This window comes from Carassius auratus, chromosome 2 (genome assembly GCF_003368295.1).
Source record: "Carassius auratus strain Wakin chromosome 2, ASM336829v1, whole genome shotgun sequence".
NCBI classification, from domain to species: domain Eukaryota; kingdom Metazoa; phylum Chordata; class Actinopteri; order Cypriniformes; family Cyprinidae; genus Carassius; species Carassius auratus.
The window spans coordinates 1,997,849-2,017,614 of NC_039244.1; the positions used below are offsets into that span (position 1 = coordinate 1,997,849).

Here is a 19,766-nt window from a genome sequence, read left to right on the forward strand (position 1 = left end):
ATAGTCTCATTATAGATTCTTGTTGGTGTTTTGATTTAAATTCTCACAATGATCTGAGATGATCCATGTTTATTAAGCTCTACACTCACACTAGATGACAGCTACTGACTCATTGCAAAAAAATGATGTTGTTCTTCAGTATTTTTGTCTTGTTTTCCACTACAAATATTATTAAATTTTCCACTACAAATATTATTAAACCAAGATACGTTAAAAATGAGATGATGATGAGTCTTCTTTATGCTTAAAACAAGCACAGTTATAAGAAAACCACCAGTTTTTACAGTATATATATAATTGTAGTGAAACTGAATTGAAGTGAAAAGAAGGACAAAATAAAGTAGAAAGAAATAAAGTAAAGAAAGTTTAACATTTTCTTCCATTTAAGAAATGAATATGATATTTCCCCACCAACGCTGTCATAATCACAAGCTTAGAAAACTGGGGATTCAAAATACTCCTAAAAAGCATCGTATCTCCTAAAACTAAGGAATGACTTTTACTAATTAAAAAAATCCCAGGAGTAGCAAACGAGTGAATGTAGCTGATTTGAAATCAGTCTTGATATGTACTTGGTTAAACTCCACTAAGTCGCCTGAAATATTATGAAACTGCATTAAGCTCTGGGTTCACAACCACAGGAAGCACAAAAAGCACAGCAGAGATGCACGAAGGAAACGCAAAAACAGGACAACATCTAAACAGAGAGCAGATGAGACAAACCAAACCAAATGTCGACCTGAGAAATGCATTTGATTTTCAGTCAGCTGAAGCACGACACAAGCTCAGGTAAAGCACCGCGGAGCTTCACGTCTCCAGCGGACCTCAGTGCCAGCGTTTCCTCTTCTCACTTTCTGAGTTTTGCACCAGTTGAAGGCCACACCCTCACTCTTTCTACAACTCTTCATATCTTTCCAGAAGAAACCCAGAAGATCGATTCAAATCCCGATACGGTTTTGATGTCTCTGACACCTTGTGAAGGATTTGCATCACGTTCGTCTGTGTTTTTCAGCGAGTTTGTTCCTCTCTGGTGCTCTTGCGGAAATGACTGATCAGATCTGAAGGCCACGAGTGCTTTACGCTCACATCATCAAATAAACCCAGGCCTTTTCCCCGCTTACGAGCCGATAACATCCTATGAGCGTGCCATCTGGCATCTTTAAAAGCAAACCTGAATGAAGAACTGAGATGAGAAACGTAGAGGCGAATAGAGAGAAGCCTCCAGTCCTTACCTTTCTCTCTGCACCGGCACAAGCTTCAGTGTAAAGTGACTGTGACGCAAGAAACCACTAAACTTCCCTCAGTGACTTCCTGAGTCTTTACTTTCTGTCTTTATTCTCCATTTCTGATATACGCCTTTATCTTGAGCGCTGCGTTCATCCATCTGTGAGATTGCTTCATATAAGAAGCATCGGGCCTATGTTATTCCCCAAACCTAGATATGGAAAAGACAGAAGGACATCAGGACACAAAACTGTGAAAAGCACCAAAGTAATTTAATATAACTATGATTAGTTTAACTATGCATTTTTATCAAAAGCGTGTTGCAAATGTGGAAAATCACATGCAATTTGTCATAGGCAATAATATGCAAAGCATAAAAGTGAATGAACTTATGTTAATGCATAAGCTGGAGCAGAACAAGGTGGTTATTCACTTACCATGGTATTTTCATGGTATTCCAGGGTTCTTCTCAAAACAGCATTGTCCAAACATGGTAAATATATATATATATATATATATATATATATAAATTGTTAAATAAAAATTGTTAAATGAGAAAACACCGAACCGACCAAAAAATGTATGTCCAAAAACCCAACAGTACTTTAAAACACACACACACACACACACACACACACACACACACACACACACACACTTATATAATGACAGGATATAGTCCGAAAACGTGATTTTGCATGTTATTGCAAACATGCATTCCTATGTGCATGTAAAATAATTTCAATTTTTTTGAGTGTGTACTAACTGTAGCTTTGATATAAAACGTACCTCAATTGAGCACATTTAAGTTCAATAAAAAAGCGTGCATTATTGGTTATTAATCTAGTATATTTACGGTATTGTGACCGGAAGCGACGCATTTCTGCTGTTTCCCGCCAGGAGGCGCCACGCGGCCCAGAACGCAGATCCTCCTTTGAGTTGCATTCAAATCTGACGACGTTGTTTCATTGAAGACATTTGTATAGAAGGCATACACATATATGTTAAAGACAAAGACTGGGATACACCTGGGCTATATAATGAAACCACTGACAGCTTACAAACTAATATACATTTGAAAACAAAAATAAATTAATAATTAATAAAAAAAAATATATTTTCTTTTTCTTCTGGTCGCTAAACCGCATTTCTGTCACCTTCCTGTCATTCTCGCTGTCATTCTATCAGTTTATTTTGTCTTATTTAAGAAAAAATTATATATTTAAAACAGTAAGACGTGATGAAATACGCAAAAGAAAAAAAAAGAGTGATTTAAAAAATATATAATTATTTCCCGGCCGCTAAACCCCGCCCATTCTGTCATCGTCATTTCATTCTCGCGTTCATCCTGTCTATTTACTTGGTTTCTTTGAGGAAATGTATATATCAAACAGACGTGATGAAATACGCAATTAAAATAAAATAAAATATGAATGATAAAAAAAAAAGATAATTGTTTCCTGGCCGCTAAACCCCGCCCACTCTGTAATCGTCCTGTCATTCTCTTTGTCATTCTTTCAGTTTATTCGTTTTTTTAAGAAACTTATATATTTAAAACAGTAAGACGTGATGAAACACGCAATTAAAATATAAAAAGAGTAATAATAATAATATTAATAATAATAATAAATAATTATTTGCCGAACGCTAAACCCCGCCCACTCTGTCATCATCCAGTCATTCTCTTTGTCATTCTATTAGTTTATTCGTTTGTTTGTTTGTTTGTTTTTTTTAGGAAATTTATATATTTAAAACAGTTAAACGTGATGAAACACGCAATTAAAATAAAAAGAGTAATAGTAATAATAATAAGAGATAATTATTTCCCGGCCGCTAAACCCCGCCCACTCTGTCATCGTCCTGTCATTCTCGCTCTCATTCTGTCCGTTTACTCGGTTTCTGAGGCAATTTGTGGGTTTTTAAACCGCTGGACGCAGCGATCTAGTTATTAAGGGTTTATTTTCGAAGCACATTCGGTCCTGGACGTTGTTAATGTATAAAGCCACGTGTTTTGATTAGAGATCATGTCGTACTGCTCGTTCCAGGCGCAGCTCGTGTCCTTCATGGAGCTCGTGGCCAAAGCGGCGGAAGCGGAAATCAGCCGGCGCGTGGACGAGAGCTGCGCGGTCATCAGACTGGAGCTGACCCGCAGCCGAAGGGACATCGATGCCCTCAAGAGGAAGTGCGTGCTTCTGGACGGCGAGCTGAGGAGGGTCAGAGGGCGGGGCAGGAGGAGAGGTCAGAGGTCATCATTGCCCACACACAGAACCACTATAGTACTGTTGTGTACTAGAAAGAATAGCATCCATAAGACCATAACAATGACATGATCTATAGTAAGGACTGAAGATCTGCATCTAATGTGGTAATGTAATGTGTTTCAGTGTGGTTCAGGACTCAGAGAGACTCCGATGTGTCTGCGATCAGAGATCAGGAGCAGAATCCAGATCAGAATCCAGATCAGGTGAAAACCCAAACTCTTTCTGATGATATCTGACCTGGAGACATCAGGACACTTGTAAATAATCATCATCTCAAGACACTGAGCGACAAATGCTCAGAAGAAAAATATCTATAGATAGTTTTTAAAAGATTCTTTATCTTTATTATTGTAGACAGTTTAACATAAAACATTTTTTTAAATATAAAATGCATAGTTTTGGTTTAATTATTGTATCTAAAAATAAGCTTTTAGAAATCCTTATCCTGTTATAAATGACGGAGAACGTTGTGGAAATTCAGTAGATGTGAGTTTTGTTTTAGTCATTTTTTGAGATATTATTTTTAGTAATGTTTTTGTAGTTAAAGTTTAGTTATTTTCCTTTCTTTGTAAATTTGATTAGTTTCATTATTATTTTTAAATAAGCAGATAGTTTTTTTTTTAGTACATCAAGTTAAAAATGCTGAAAAAGTCAATTCTCTTTCAATTATCTTTTACTCAACTCTTTCGATTCTATCTACTTGTTTTCCATATATATATATATATATATATATAATTAAATTAAAAATATATAAAATCTTTCCATTGTAGTGTGGTTTATGATAGGACAATATTTTGCTGAGATACAACTATTTGAAAATCTAGAATCTGAGGGTGCAAAAAAAAAATATATATATATCTTAATGGAACATGATCTTTAATTAATATCCTAATGATTTTTGCCATCAAAGAAAAATAATAATTTTGACCCATACAATGTATTTTTGGCTATTGCTACAAATATACCCCAGAGACTTGAGACTGCTTATATATAGTTTTTTTTTTTTTGGCAACTAAAGCTTTTTTTATATAGTTTTGGTTAACTATAATACCCGTGGTGTATTCTGTCATTGATAAACTGTTCTTGTGTTTGATGGTGAATTGAAACACTGATGTCTTCTGGTGTGTTTGTAGTCTGTCTGTTCACCGGACGAGGGAACCGGAGCTTTAGTGATTAAACAAGAGCGACAGGAACAAGAATCCAGCAGCGCTGCTGCAGGTATCATCACATCTGATCCCAGAGGAATCACTACTCTCTTTAAAAGTCTGCTCAAGAGTGTTTAACTCTCTGCTTTAACCCACAGCGAATCGTCCCTTCGATCCCGAGCAGCAGAACATCCAACAGATCCAAGCTCAGGAGAACCATAAACCACTGTTAGGAGGAGCTTCAGAGATCCCAAACACACACTGCACACATTCCCAGACGTCCACGGAGCGTCGGAGCGGACCGGGACTCCAGGTTAAAGCTGAGGAGGACGATGAGGAGCCGAGAGGTCACCTGAGGTTCGCTCAGCTGTGGACAAACACAGAGCCGTCCAGAAACATGTGTCTGGATCCCGTGGAGACACAGATGGAGCTTTACGAGCCTGAACGGATCGGTGCAGATGATGGAGAGACGGGTGCAGGGGTGGATTCGGGTCCAGCGTTGGCTCGCCGGCTCCGGACTCACTGGCGCTCGAGTGCAGACGTGGAGAAGCGCTTCAGCTGCTCGTACTGCGAGAAGAGCTTCAGTCGCTTCGGGCAGCTGAAGGAGCATCTGCGCAGTCACACGGGCGAGAAGCCCTTCGCCTGCGCTCAGTGCGGACGCAGCTTCACCAAACACTGCAATCTGATCCGGCACGCCGTGGTGCACAGCGGAGAGAAGCCGTACCAGTGCGGTCAGTGCGGGAAACGCTTCACGCAGCGCTCCAGTCTGAAGTCTCACCAGAGGACACACTCGAGCGCGAGGGGTCACAGCTGACAACAGCACAACACAGCAGCTCATCCACTGTAAAACACACACAGGGACTTCTTTTGTGCTGTTTTAAATGCACTTTCAAATTGTATGTTCATATTTTGATTTCAGATTGTATCGATTGATGTGTTTTCTGTGTGATTTGTTAATTTATGATTTGTCTGCATGATTGAATAAAACATTTGTTACAGTTTGGTATCATCTAGTAAACTGGAAAAAAAACATTTAATATGAAAAAAACTGACGTGTTCAATTAAATAACTTTTGAAAATGACAACTTTTTTGGTTTCGAATTGATATTGTTTTTTTGGCACTTCTAGAACATAATGCCACGCGTTTGACCTTCAACATTCCAAATAATTCCAAGTAATTTATTATTAATACCCAGATGTATCAATTTTTATAGAAGTATTATAAATAATTAATTAAAATAAAATGTATTATAAAATTAAATTAAATGAAACATTGAAGCAAAATTGAAATAACTTTTTTTTAATTAATATTGAACTTCAACTTTAAATATATATATATATATTTCTTTTTAAATCTTATTTTTTAATTGTTGTACTGTATTTTTTCAGTTCTAGAACATATATTGAACCTTAAATGTCACATATTAAAACACATTAAATATAATTATAATTCTGAAATATAATTAATTATAACTAAATAATTTTATAAATATATTAAAATTATTTTTCTTATTTTTGAATCAATTGTTTTACTTTTTGACACTTGTAGAACATATCATGTACCTAATTAATTATAATAAAATAATTTATAATAGTTATATATAGAAAGGAAAATAATTAGGCTACCATCAGTCGGATTGGTCGGTCATTATTTTCTTTCTTTAGATTTTGAGTACCACTAAATTTTGTGTTTTATTTTAATTGCACTCTTTGCTGCTGCTCTTCTCTCGCGGTGTTTACGGTCGCTGCTGCTGAAGCCGGAAGTGTTTTCGTCCGCGGCTTCTGAAGGTACAGTGAGAGCGCGATGGTCTGGACGCGTCCGGAAGTGAAGATGGCGAGCAGCAGCGCCGTGTTTGAGAGCAGACTGAAGCGCGTGCTGGAGGCCGCAGTGTCGGAGATCCTGCAGCTGCACGAGGATGCGCTGATGCAGATGCGGGTGCAGATCCACCAGAGAGACGCGCAGATCGACGCGATGAAGAGCAGAGTCACGGCGCTCGAGAGCGGCTTACAGTGCGTCACCGCTGCCAGGAGCACGGGTACAGACTGCATACTACACACTGCATACTGAATACTGAATACAACACACTGCATACTGCATACTGAATACAACACACTGCATTCTGCATTCTGAATTCTGCATACTGAATACAACATACTACACACTGCATACTGAATACAACACACTGCATACTGAATACAACATACTACACACTGCATACTGAATACAACACACTGAATTCTGCATACTGAATACAACACACTACACACTGCATACTGAATACAACACACTGAATTCTGCACACTGCATACTGAATACAACACACTGCATACTGAATACAACATACTACACACTGCATACTGAATACAACACACTGAATTCTGCATACTGAATACAACATACTGCATACTGAATACAACACACTGCATACTGATTACAACACATTGCATTCTGAATACAAAACACTGCACACTGCATACTGAATACAACACACTGCACACTGCATACTGAATACAACATACTACACACTGCATACTGAATACAACACACTGCATACTGAATACAACATACTACACACTGCATACTGAATACAACACACTGAATTCTGCATACTGAATACAACATACTGCATACTGAATACAACACACTGCATACTGATTACAACACATTGCATTCTGAATACAAAACACTGCACACTGCATACTGAATACAACACACTGCACACTGCATACTGAATACAACATACTACACACTGCATACTGAATACAACACACTGCATACTGAATACAACACACTACACACTGCATACTGAATACAACACACTGCATACTGAATACAACACACTGAATTCTGCACACTGCATACTGAATACAACATACTACACACTGCATACTGAATACAACACACTGCATACTGATTACAACACATTGCATTCTGAATACAAAACACTGCACACTGCATACTGAATACAACACACTGCACACTGCATACTGAATACAACATACTACACACTGCATACTGAATACAACACACTGCATACTGAATACAACATACTACACACTGCATACTGAATACAACACACTGAATTCTGCATACTGAATACAACATACTGCATACTGAATACAACACACTGCATACTGATTACAACACATTGCATTCTGAATACAAAACACTGCACACTGCATACTGAATACAACACACTGCACACTGCATACTGAATACAACATACTACACACTGCATACTGAATACAACACACTGCATACTGAATACAACACACTACACACTGCATACTGAATACAACACACTGCATACTGAATACAACACACTGAATTCTGCACACTGCATACTGAATACAACATACTACACACTGCATACTGAATACAACACACTGAATTCTGAATACAAAACACTGCATACTGAATACAACACACTGCATACTACATACTGCATACTGAATACAACACACTGCATACTGCATACTGAATACAACATACTACACACTGCATACTGAATACAACACACTGAATTCTGAATACAAAACACTGCATACTGAATACAACACACTGCATACTACATACTGCATACTGAATACAACACACTGAATTCTGCATACTGAATACAACATACTACACACTGCATACTGAATACAACACACTGCATACTGAATACAACATACTACACACTGCATACTGAATACAACATACTACACACTGCATACTGAATACAACACACTGCATACTGAATACAACACACTGCATACTGAATACAACATACTACACTGAATACAACACACTGTATATTACATACTTAATACAACAGACTGCATACTACATACTTCATGCTGTGTATATCACAGCTGATGAATGTAAGTCACTCATCATTGCTGCACTGATCAATACTGTATCCAGAAACCAGCATCACCTATACGAAAAGAGTTCAGATTATATGGGGTTTTCTACTACAGGATGATTTGCCATTGAAATTACAATTCACAAAAAATCATTTATGTCAAACTCCTGATTTGTATCAATAAAGCAATCAAACTATCTAAAAAAAATAAAAAAACTTCAGTTTCTCAGACACTGTTTTTATTGAAAAAAACAATATTAATATACAATAAAGCCATGTCTGTCGGTCACACACTACTCACTGCTGTAATAATAAATGTACAGTTTATGTTTGAATAGACAGTGTCAAATGTTGCAGCTGACTCCACAACAGGGAACAGTTGCAACATTTATTAAAATGTAATTAAAATCATTCTTAAATATCATTTTGTGATTTTTTTATTTATTTGTGCAACAAAGAACAGTCAATGGAAAAACCTTTTCAAGTAACAACCATGTTTTGGTTAATTATTAAAATAATTATAAAAAATAATAAAGTGTGTGTGAGAGACAAAGAGAGGGAGAGAGTGAAGAAAATCAAAATTCAAACTTTTTTCCATTTTTATTTTTTAATTAATGTCGTTTGTCTTTTAGCATTTCAAAAATGAAAATAAACGTGTATGTGTATATTTGAAATGCTGAAATATTGCTGAAAAAATGCTGAAATATAATGCATTATTATTACATTATTACATTGTATGTATATATATATTGTAAATGTAATGTACATTGTACGATACAATTATTATGATTTTATATACAGTATTGTTCAAAATAATAGCAGTACAATGTGACTAACCAGAATAATCAAGGTTTTTCGTATATTTTTTTATTGCTACGTGGCAAACAAGTTACCAGTAGGTTCAGTAGATTCTCAGAAAACAAATGAGACCCAGCATTCATGATATGCACGCTCTTAAGGCTGTGCAATTGGGCAATTAGTTGAATTAGTTGAAAGGGGTGTGTTCAAAAAAATAGCAGTGTGGCATTCAATCACTGAGGTCATCAATTTTGTGAAGAAACAGGTGTGAATCAGGTGGCCCCTATTTAAGGATGAAGCCAACACTTGTTGAACATGCATTTGAAAGCTGAGGAAAATGGGTCGTTCAAGACATTGTTCAGAAGAACAGCGTACTTTGATTAAAAAGTTGATTAGAGAGGGGAAAACCTATAAAGAGGTGCAAAAAATGATAGGCGGTTCAGCTAAAATGATCTCCAATGCCTTAAAATGGAGAGCAAAACCAGAGAGACATGGAAGAAAACGGAAGACAACCATCAAAATGGATAGAAGAATAACCAGAATGGCAAAGGCTCAGCCAATGATCACCTCCAGGATGATCAAACACAGTCTGGAGTTACCTGTAAGTACTGTGACAGTTAGAAGACGTCTGTGTGAAGCTAATCTATTTTCAAGAATCCCCCGCAAAGTCCCTCTGTTAAAAAAAAGGCATGTGCAGAAGAGGTTACAATTTGCCAAAGAACACATCAACTGGCCTAAAGAGAAATGGAGGAACATTTTGTGGACTGATGAGAGTAAAATTGTTCTTTTTGGGTCCAAGGGCCACAGGCAGTTTGTGAGACGACCCCCAAACTCTGAATTCAAGCCACAGTACACAGTGAAGACAGTGAAGCATGGAGGTGCAAGCATCATGATATGGGCATGTTTCTCCTACTATGGTGTTGGGCCTATTTATCGCATACCAGGGATCATGGATCAGTTTGCATATGTTAAAATACTTGAAGAGGTCATGTTGCCCTATGCTGAAGAGGACATGCCCTTGAAATGGTTGTTTCAACAAGACAATGACCCAAAACACACTAGTAAACGGGAAAAGTCTTGTTTCCAAACCAACAAAATTAATGTTATGGAGTGGCCAGCCCAATCTCCAGACCTTAATCCAATTGAGAACTTGTGGGGTGATATCAAAAATGCTGTTTCTGAAGCAAAACCAAGAAATGTGAATGAATTGTGGAATGTTGTTAAAGAATCATGGAGTGGAATAACAGCTGAGAGGTGCCACAAGTTGGTTGACTCCATGCCACACAGATGTCAAGCAGTTTTAAAAAACTGTGGTCATACAACTAAATATTAGTTTACTGATTCACAGGATTGCTAAATCCCAGAAAAAAAAATGTTTGTACAAAATAGTTTTGAGTTTGTACAGTCAAAGGTAGACACTGCTATTTTTTTGAACACACCCCTTTCAACTAATTGCCCAATTGCACAGCCTTAAGAGCGTGCATATCATGAATGCTGGGTCTTGTTTGTTTTCTGAGAATCTACTGAACCTACTGGTAACTTGTTTGCCACGTAGCAATAAAAAATATACTAAAAACCTTGATTATTCTGGTTAGTCACATTGTACTGCTATTATTTTGAACAATACTGTATATATATATAAATCAAAAACTAACATTTAAATAAATTAAAGGTTACTTCCAAGAATAGAGTTCAAAGGGTAAGTTCATAGGTTCTGTAGTTAATGATTTCGGTGTGATTTCTGTTTTATCTGCAGCACGTCTCGTTCAGAAACCTGCTTCTCATCTTCATCACGCTACGAGTCTAGACTTCAACCAGACACACACTGATGCACAGCTTCATTCCTGTGGAGAAACACACACACACATCATCTGCACAGACAGAGAGGACGCTCCTCAAAGCGAGGAAGACTTCGGTGGACTGCTGGAGGTGGAGATGAAGCAGAGCTTTCCGTCTGAAATCACAGATCCGCACGTGACTGCAGACACAGACGCATGCGCACTCGCATCTGCAGAAAGCGGCTCGTCCGTCGCTTCCGGACAAACCTTAAACAATCTCAACTTTGAATCCCTAAACCAGAACTCTTGCACCGACAGAACCGAGCCAGATTTCATCCAAACGCTTCCAGGTGAGAATCTGCGACGCAGCTGCGCAGACGGACGCGCGTTCACGACGGCGCACCGGAGAGAAACGGTGCACGAGAAGTGGTTCATCTGTTCGTTCTGCGGGAAGAGCTTCGATCGCTTCAGTCACCTGCAGATGCACCAGCGCATTCACACCGGAGAGAAACCCTACCACTGCGCAACCTGCGGAAAAAACTTCTCCCAGCAGAGCAACCTGCGCACGCACCAGAAGATCCACCACAAGACGCGCACGCGCACGTGAAAACCCGGATGCACCGATATACTGATATATCAGCCGAGTGTTAAGAAGCAGCAGATGATCAGAGTCGATCTAAAGCCTGTCAGACAGCAACTTGCATAATGCAAAACAGATTCGTGTTTTATAATCGCTGAATCAGAGTTTCAACTGGAAGACAGATTAACTTAACCATGCATTTACCTCAGGAATGTTATTAACTGTTCACATTCATTAGTTAGCTATAAAACACTAGAAGGAGCTTAATTACTGTTTGTTATGTTTGAATAAATCTGTCATGAAAACTGTTCTGTGCAAACGTTTTGAGTGAATATTATATCTGAAAATGAACAGGATGTTGGTGTTCATTTTAACCTCTAATTTACAGCATCTATTGACCCAAACTATCATTATCTGCAGCTTCTGGGTGAAAACATAGGAACACGCCACTGAAGAGCATCTCATCTCACGTTAACATTTATTAAATCTATTCACAGATCAGTCAGCTTCCTTTCTTTGACAGAAAACACATTGATCTAGTTCAGATCTGGATGTAAACACTAGTTAGTTGAGTAAAGAACACCTACTAGTCACCAACAGCTCATTTACACAAACTCAAGAGCAGTCACAAAAATTTACAGTAACAAAGAAATACAGTGTTGGAGTTTTGTACAGTAAATAATGTCACTGGACAAACAGCTTGTAGAAAAGTAACCTGTTAATCTGGTTAACCCTTTATATTCATGCATCTTATCTTCTGGAACTGCATCAGTCACACTGGAGATCCATATTATATATAAATGTATTTACAGCAGCACCAATAACTGCAGTGACTGGTGGAAATATAGAATATAGTTATTTTACATATAAGCATTTATATACCAAATCGGTCAAAAGTTTGGAATGATGATTTTTTAAATAAATGTTTTAAGTCTCTACTCCTCATGAAGGTGCATCTATTTGATAAAAAAATACAATAAAAATAGTGAAATATTATTATAATTTTATACAAATATTTTCTATGTGAATCTGTGTTAAAGTGTAATTTATTTCTGTGATGCTCCGCTGTATTTTCAGCATCATTCCTCCAGTCTTCAGTGTCACATGATCTTCAGAAATCATGAAAATATGATGATTTACTGCTCAAGAAACATTTCTGATTATTATCAATGTTGAACACAGTTGTGCTGCACTGTATTTTTGTGGAAACCCCTAATGTTAAACAAAAAAAAAATAATACTTATCAAGGGTACATTAAAATCTATATTAAAAAAAATCCATTAAATGCTGTTCTTTTGAACTTTCTGTTCATCTGTGAAAAATAAAAAGCATCACAGTTTCCACAGAAATATTGTGAGCCCAACTGTGTTCAACATTGATAATAATCAGAAATTTTTCTTCATCATATTTTCATGATTTCTGAAGATCATGTGACACTGAAGACTGGAGGAATTATGCTGAAAATACAGCTGAGCATCACAGAAATAAATTACACTTTAACACCGATTCACACAGAATTTTTTTTTTTACAAATTATAATAATATTTCACTATTTTTACTGTATTTTTAAATCAAATAAATGCAGCCTTCTTCAAAAACTTTTTTTTAAATCTAAATTTCAAAATTTTAAAAAACTCTTGACTGATTCTGTTATCATATAAATATAAACACCTATAAAATCTCTCAGAGGATGAATATTTAGCATAATGAAAGATTAATATGGAATAAATCAGTTTATGGTTTTTAAAAGGTGCCCATTCAAACAAAAAATGAAAGTCTGATATGTGCTTGTCAAATTAATTATACAAAAATAATAAGAGAAAATATAATCAAAGTACCATCATAATGACACTGGTGATCATCAGAGTTTTAGTTGAGTTCTGCAGAGGTAGACCGTGTCTAAACCAGGAACAGGTTCTGATCAGCAAGACTTGGCTCAGTAGAAAGAGTCCATCATCCTCTCGTGAGATCATTCCTCAGTTCACCATCACATCTGCTCAGAGTTACTGCGCTTTTCCAGACCTGTATGAGTTTCTTCCAGCCATTAAAAACACAAAAAGTCTGAAGTCTGAAGAATGTGTATATAATCTAAACAGATCAAACATTTATTTACATTAATAACTAACACTGAACAACACTTACAGAATTTATTGATCCTAATGTTAAAATGCAGTACATTTTGAATTTTTTTTTTTTTAATCAAATGGTTTATTGCATTGTTATTTGTGATTAGATTTTATTGTCAAATTTAGTTTTTAAGTTCAAGTTTAAGTAATTTTATTAATTTTGTAAAAATATATTTATACAAGTTTTTATTTTTATTTTTAGTTATTGTAGTACTTTAAATAAAAAAAAGAAAAGTTGCATCGGTATAAGTTTTTTTAATATATTTTATCTCAGCTAATGTTTATTTCAAGTAATTAATATTTTATGGCTTTAGTAATTTTGAATTGTATTTTTTTTTGTCATTTTTGTTTGTTTTTTTAAATATCTATATAGTTGTAATACATTGTTTTGTTCGTTTTAGTACTTAAACTAAATGAAAATTAGAAAATCAGCCTTTGTGACCTTGCAGCCTTAAAATAAAATGTATATAAAAATATTTTTAAAATTTTTCATGGTTTTAGTTTTGGTTAGCTATAACAATGAGCAACCTTATTTTTTATTAACATCGATTTAAAAATGCTGTATAATATATATATATATATATATATATATATATATATATATATATATATATATATATATATATATATATATATAATACAGCTATATATAGCTAACAATATAAAAATATATATACATATTTATTTAATTGTTAGCTATATATATATATATATATATATGTGTGTGTGTGTGTCTATATATATATATATATATATATATATATATATATATAAATAAATATATTCTATATTATAAATATATTTATTATTGTCAGCTCATATTAGCTAATGCATGAACTAAAGGAAATCTTTTTGTAAAGGGTTTCCTCAAATCTTATCCAAATGTCCAGGTTTGCCATCAGTGACACTGAACATCTCCAATGATTGTGATGCATTCGAGTGCTTTGCAGAAGGATGATCATCAAGTCTACTGCAGATTTTCGCTATTGTGCACGAGTGATATGCACGACTGTTTTGAGCGTTAATGCTTTGCAAACGCTTCTACAGAAGAAAACCATGCCGTTTGAGAAAGTAAATGGTCATTTTTTTGTGCACTTTCCAGATAATCAAGCTGCACGCAGCGACGATCAGCACAACGCTTGAGCTGCAGGAAGGATGGAGTGTTGATCAGATGACGGATCTCTGTGAGTGTATGATGATGGCGTTGGGGTTTGCCCTCGGCGTCAGTCCGCCGTTGCTGTACTGGAAGTAGTTGGACACAGCCTCGGCTAGCTGATGGGAGTTCACAGCAGAGCTTTCCTCGTCTCCTTCAGGAACTCGCTCTCGCTGCACGTCTCGGTGAATCTCTCGGCGAGAGCTGCGCTTCCATCCTTCACCGACGCCATCTACAGTCAGACCCGAGCTCAAGGACGGAGGAGGAGAACTCTGATCCGGGTGAAGCCCTGAATCCTGGAAGAGAAACACGTCATCTGAGATCTGCTTACAGCGAAAGGCTTGTTGGATATGTTGAATATGTTGAATAATCACTGTTTTTTCACTGCTCATGTCAAGTCTAGAAACATGATGATGTAGTTTTAACCCTATAAAGCTACAAAATGCCTCTAAATGATCCAGCTTTGCTGTTAAACCTGTTTCTGTCGTCTGATGGAAAGATAAGGGTTTTTTTAACAAGTAAAAGACCTTTTAATACAATCAAAATTTTCTCACTTTTTGGTTATAAATATTCAGTATCTGCGCCAAATTGCACATTTTTGGGTCTCTGAATAAAACAGCAGTTTTTTCCTTTTATTCTTACTACATTTTTTTGTATTGTCACATTATTTTCATGATAATTAAGAACATTTTCCCTCCACAAGTTCATTCCCTTTTGAGGTCTTTTTTATAATCTCAAAGATTCTCATGAAAATAAATTATAATAAAATATATAATATAATAATAAAAAACTTACATTTTACAGACAAAATTTGCATAAAGGAAGAATATTAAACACACGAACATATATGTAATAGGTACGAAAATAGTTTGTATAATAATTATATAATTAATATAAATATTAATATATAAAATACACATTTTCTTTAGACATACAACAGTGACATGAATATAAAAAAAGTATATTTTTTTACAAATAAAAACAACCTTAATTTTTGGTTATTAATTATTATTCTAAAAGTTGATTCTCATCAAAAAATTAACTAATACAAATTTTATTTGTAAATTAAATGAGCATAAATTTAAGGCAGGAGAACCCATATATAAATACTTTCCTGATTTATTTGCATTGTGGTAATGATGCAAATCTTTTAAAATCATGAAAATGCATATCATTTCTTCTTTCTTCTGATTTTGTGAGAAATGACAGGAATTACAGAAGTTGCATATGAATATTAAATATAAATTTTTGTGCATTGTGGGATTTTGCGTGTAACACTATAGGAGTCTTCAAAGCCTGATGCATCACATATGACACAAAACAAAAAACTTTTTTTTTTTTGTCTAAAGCTTCAATATACTGATCTATTTAAAGAGTTTTCTGTCTGTTATGTCAGGCTTTACTGGGTTCAGTTATCTAAAAAGCATCTTTAGATCAGTTTTGTGATCCTTGTCACTTAAATCGTAAGTTTGGGGTGCTCTAGAATTCAGTCAAAAGACAGTTTGAATCAATCAGTGTGAATCAGTTCAAACGGTCATTTCACGCATTAAGAAGTGATCTGATGTCACACACACTCACCAGTGACATATTGCTGGATTTGACGTAGGACTCGACTCTCCGTCTGCGCTCATTTCTCTCCTCCTCACTCTCTCTCAAGGCTTTGCTGGATCGCTCCGGCCGGTGTGTGTAGATGGCAGGACGTCCCAGACTGTCCAACTCTACGTTTCCACGTCTGCCTCTCACGTCACTCAGAGGTGAACGATCCTACAGAGAGACACAGATGTGTTTATTCTGCTGAGGGTCTCACTCACTCACACACTCCCTCACACAAACTCACTCTGGTGTGAAGCAAACTCACCTGCACTGATAAAACACTGCCCTTCATCACACTGTCCATCTGAATCAGTGAACCCTCCTCCAGCTGCAGACCACACACACACACACACACACACACACACACAGAGGAGGTAGAGTATGATGCATCACATGACTTCAAACTGTGATCAAAAATCATGTTTCGGTAACACACTTCCAGGCAGGTGCACAACATTTACAGAACTAGCACACATTTGATAGTTTAAGCTTAATTTAACTATAATGTTTTTAATAGTGCTTTAGTTTTATAGCTTAAGCTCACATTTCATAATTATAGTTTAAGGAAGAATTCAGAATTTCATGAAAACATAAAAAAGCCAATTTTTAGGACAATTTGTACGCATTGTGACATTATTTTCATGACGACTAAAAACATTTTCGATCCACTAATGTATTCCTTTACTTTTGTAGATTTTTTTTTTTATTCTCAAAGATGCAAAAAAAATTAATATAGTAATACATATTTTTACAATTAAAATCTGCATAAACTAAAGTCAGGATAATAAACACTAAATAATATATAAATACTGATTATTTGCATTATGGTATTCAGAATATACACAAGTTTTTAAATTATATAATATTTATGACAATTAAGAACAATCTTGCTTTTAAGTGTTTTGTTATTTGTTATTATTCCTAAAGCTAAAGATTAAAAAAAAAAACACTAATGCAAAGACTTTTTTAAATGAAACGAGCGTAAATTAAAGGCAGGAGAATAAAAACTAAGTAATATAGAAATACTTGCATTATTCTAATGATATGAGTTTTCTTAATTATGAAGCTATTTATGGAGAATATAATTACTTATTTCTTTCTTTTGATTTTATGGTGAATCACAGGAATTAAAGAAGCGTCAAATAAATATTAAATATAAATAAATCGATTGCAAAATGCAAAATTATTTTCATGACAATTAAGAATATTTTCCCTGCACAGTTTCTTTACTTTTATTTATATATATATATATATATATATATATATATATATATATATATATATATATTTTTTTTTTAAATAGTTTTCATTATTGTATTATTATTAGATTCTCATCAAAATAGAAATACTGTAATAGAACGAATTAAAGTCAGCATAAATAGTACAATAAATGGAAACTAATATATAAATAATTTAACAGTAACAATTATATTAAAATATATTCTTGCATTATGTTTAAGTACGTTTTCTACATTTTCATAACAATGCAACAATGCAAATGTTTTTTGTGTACAATATAATTTCTTCTTCCTTCTGTTTAATTTAGTGGTGAATGGCAGGAGTTCCAGCAGTGATGAGAACATTAGATGTGTGTCTCAGGTGTTTCTGTGGAGGCGTACCGCTGTCCTGGGATCCCCGTTGATGGAGTTGAGTCTCCTCATGGAAACCTGTCGTGACAGACTGATCATCTCCTCCCTGAGACACAAACACAATCATGTTGCACTGAGAGATTTCCTCTGGATGCATGTCTAAGGTCTCAGACTCACGTTCTGATGCTGAGCGCTCGCTTCAGCTTCCTGTTCTTGCGTTTAAGGTGACAGTTGACATAGATGATGGAGATCACTATAAAGATGACCAAAACCCCGGCGACAGACGCTCCAATGATGATGAGGAGAGTCTCTGATGGGCTTATCACAGGGTGTGGAAACTCAGTGGCATGCTCTGAAAATAGACAACAAAAACGGCTTCTGACAAAACTTCACTGTTTTATTCCGCACTGTGTTCTGAAGGTTTTCATGCACACTCATACAACATTGTGCGGATGATATTAGTAACAATATTTTCCCTATTCACCGGTAATGTCTTTAATTTAATAAAAAAACGTTAATTATTATTTACAAAAAAAAATAATAATAATTTTAAAAAAAATTAAAAAAGATAAAATATAAAAATTAAAAAAAATACAATAATAAAAAAATAAAATAAAACCACATGGGGGTTTAATTTAATTTAATTTAATTTAATTTAATTTAATTTAATTTAATTTAATTTAATTTAATCTCCACATGGGGGCAACAGAATCACAAAAGTAGACAAACGCTGAGTAAATTGATAGTTTTTTTTTTTTTTTTTTTTGCATTGAATGGACTGTGTTTCAATTGGTTTCTGAGTCACTGTGGACTATGATTAAGATCTAAATTTAAACGATTCTGTAAAACATTATGAGGAAGTCATGTGGTAATAACCAACAGAAAAACCCCTGAGAATATCATCGTGCGGATGATATTAGTAACAATATTTTCTTTATTCACCGGTAATGTCTTTAATTTAATAAAAAAAGGTTAAATTATTATTTACAAAAAAATTAATAATAATAAAGTAAAAAAAATAAAAAAAGATAAAATATTAAAAAAAAATAAAAAAAAAAAATAAATAAAATAAAACCACATGGGGGTTTAATTTAATTTAATTTAATTTAATTTAATTTAATTTAATTTAATTTAATTTAATTTAATTTAATTTAATTTAATTTAATTTAATTTAATTTAATTTAATCTAATCTCCACATGGGGGCAACAGAATCACAAAAGTAGACAAACGCTGAGTAAATTGATAGTTTTTTTTTTTTTTTTGCATTGAATGGACTGTGTTTCAATTGGTTTCTGAGTCACTGTGGACTATGATTAAGATCTAAATTTAAACGATTCTGTAAAACATTATGAGGAAGTCATGTGGTAATAACCAACAGAAAAACCCCTGAGAAAATGTAGAGACGGGCCACAAACACAGAAATGTTTCCAGAATCAAACATCATCTTGGTTATTTTAAGCACATTTTCTGCTGCCCTGATGTGGGTACTGCTATTTTTACCTACATTTACAAACTTCACTTCGAGCTGAAAATATGTGTGTACTAAAGAAACAACAGTGATATCACTGATATCATGATATCATATCATATCAGTGATCCTAATACAAATATCTATATATATATATATATTATATATATATATATAATATATATATATATATATATATATA

General features: G+C 34.7%; 4 protein-coding genes across 7 annotated transcripts in view; 2 read left to right on the top strand and 2 right to left on the bottom strand.

Moving 5' to 3' along the window:
- The window catches only part of LOC113111990 (rho GTPase-activating protein 30-like), a 15,502-nt gene extending 14,062 nt beyond the window's left edge, over positions 1–1,440 (bottom strand). Inside the window, exon 1 of one of the 3 annotated variants that reach the window (XM_026277312.1) lies at positions 1,233–1,440. The gene's annotated coding sequence lies outside the window, so the exon portion shown is untranslated. The other 2 variants (XM_026277322.1, XM_026277313.1) reach the window with 2 other exon arrangements.
- LOC113112126 (ceramide synthase 2-like) overlaps positions 1–19,766 on the bottom strand; it is a 371,308-nt gene that overhangs the window by 347,431 nt on the left and 4,111 nt on the right. The window lies entirely within an intron of this gene.
- On the top strand, positions 1,855–5,675 carry LOC113112152 (zinc finger protein 333). Its single transcript, XM_026277608.1, has 4 exons — positions 1,855–3,462; positions 3,609–3,688; positions 4,619–4,703; positions 4,789–5,675. The coding sequence occupies exons 1-4, from the start codon at positions 3,249–3,251 to the stop codon at positions 5,442–5,444; spliced, it is 1,035 nt and encodes a 344-aa protein (XP_026133393.1). The 5' UTR covers positions 1,855–3,248; the 3' UTR covers positions 5,445–5,675.
- Positions 6,286–11,986, top strand: LOC113112231 (zinc finger protein with KRAB and SCAN domains 5). The gene is made up of 2 exons (XM_026277663.1): positions 6,286–6,666; positions 11,033–11,986. Exons 1-2 carry the CDS (start codon positions 6,435–6,437, stop codon positions 11,659–11,661), a joined length of 861 nt encoding a protein of 286 aa, XP_026133448.1. The 5' UTR covers positions 6,286–6,434; the 3' UTR covers positions 11,662–11,986.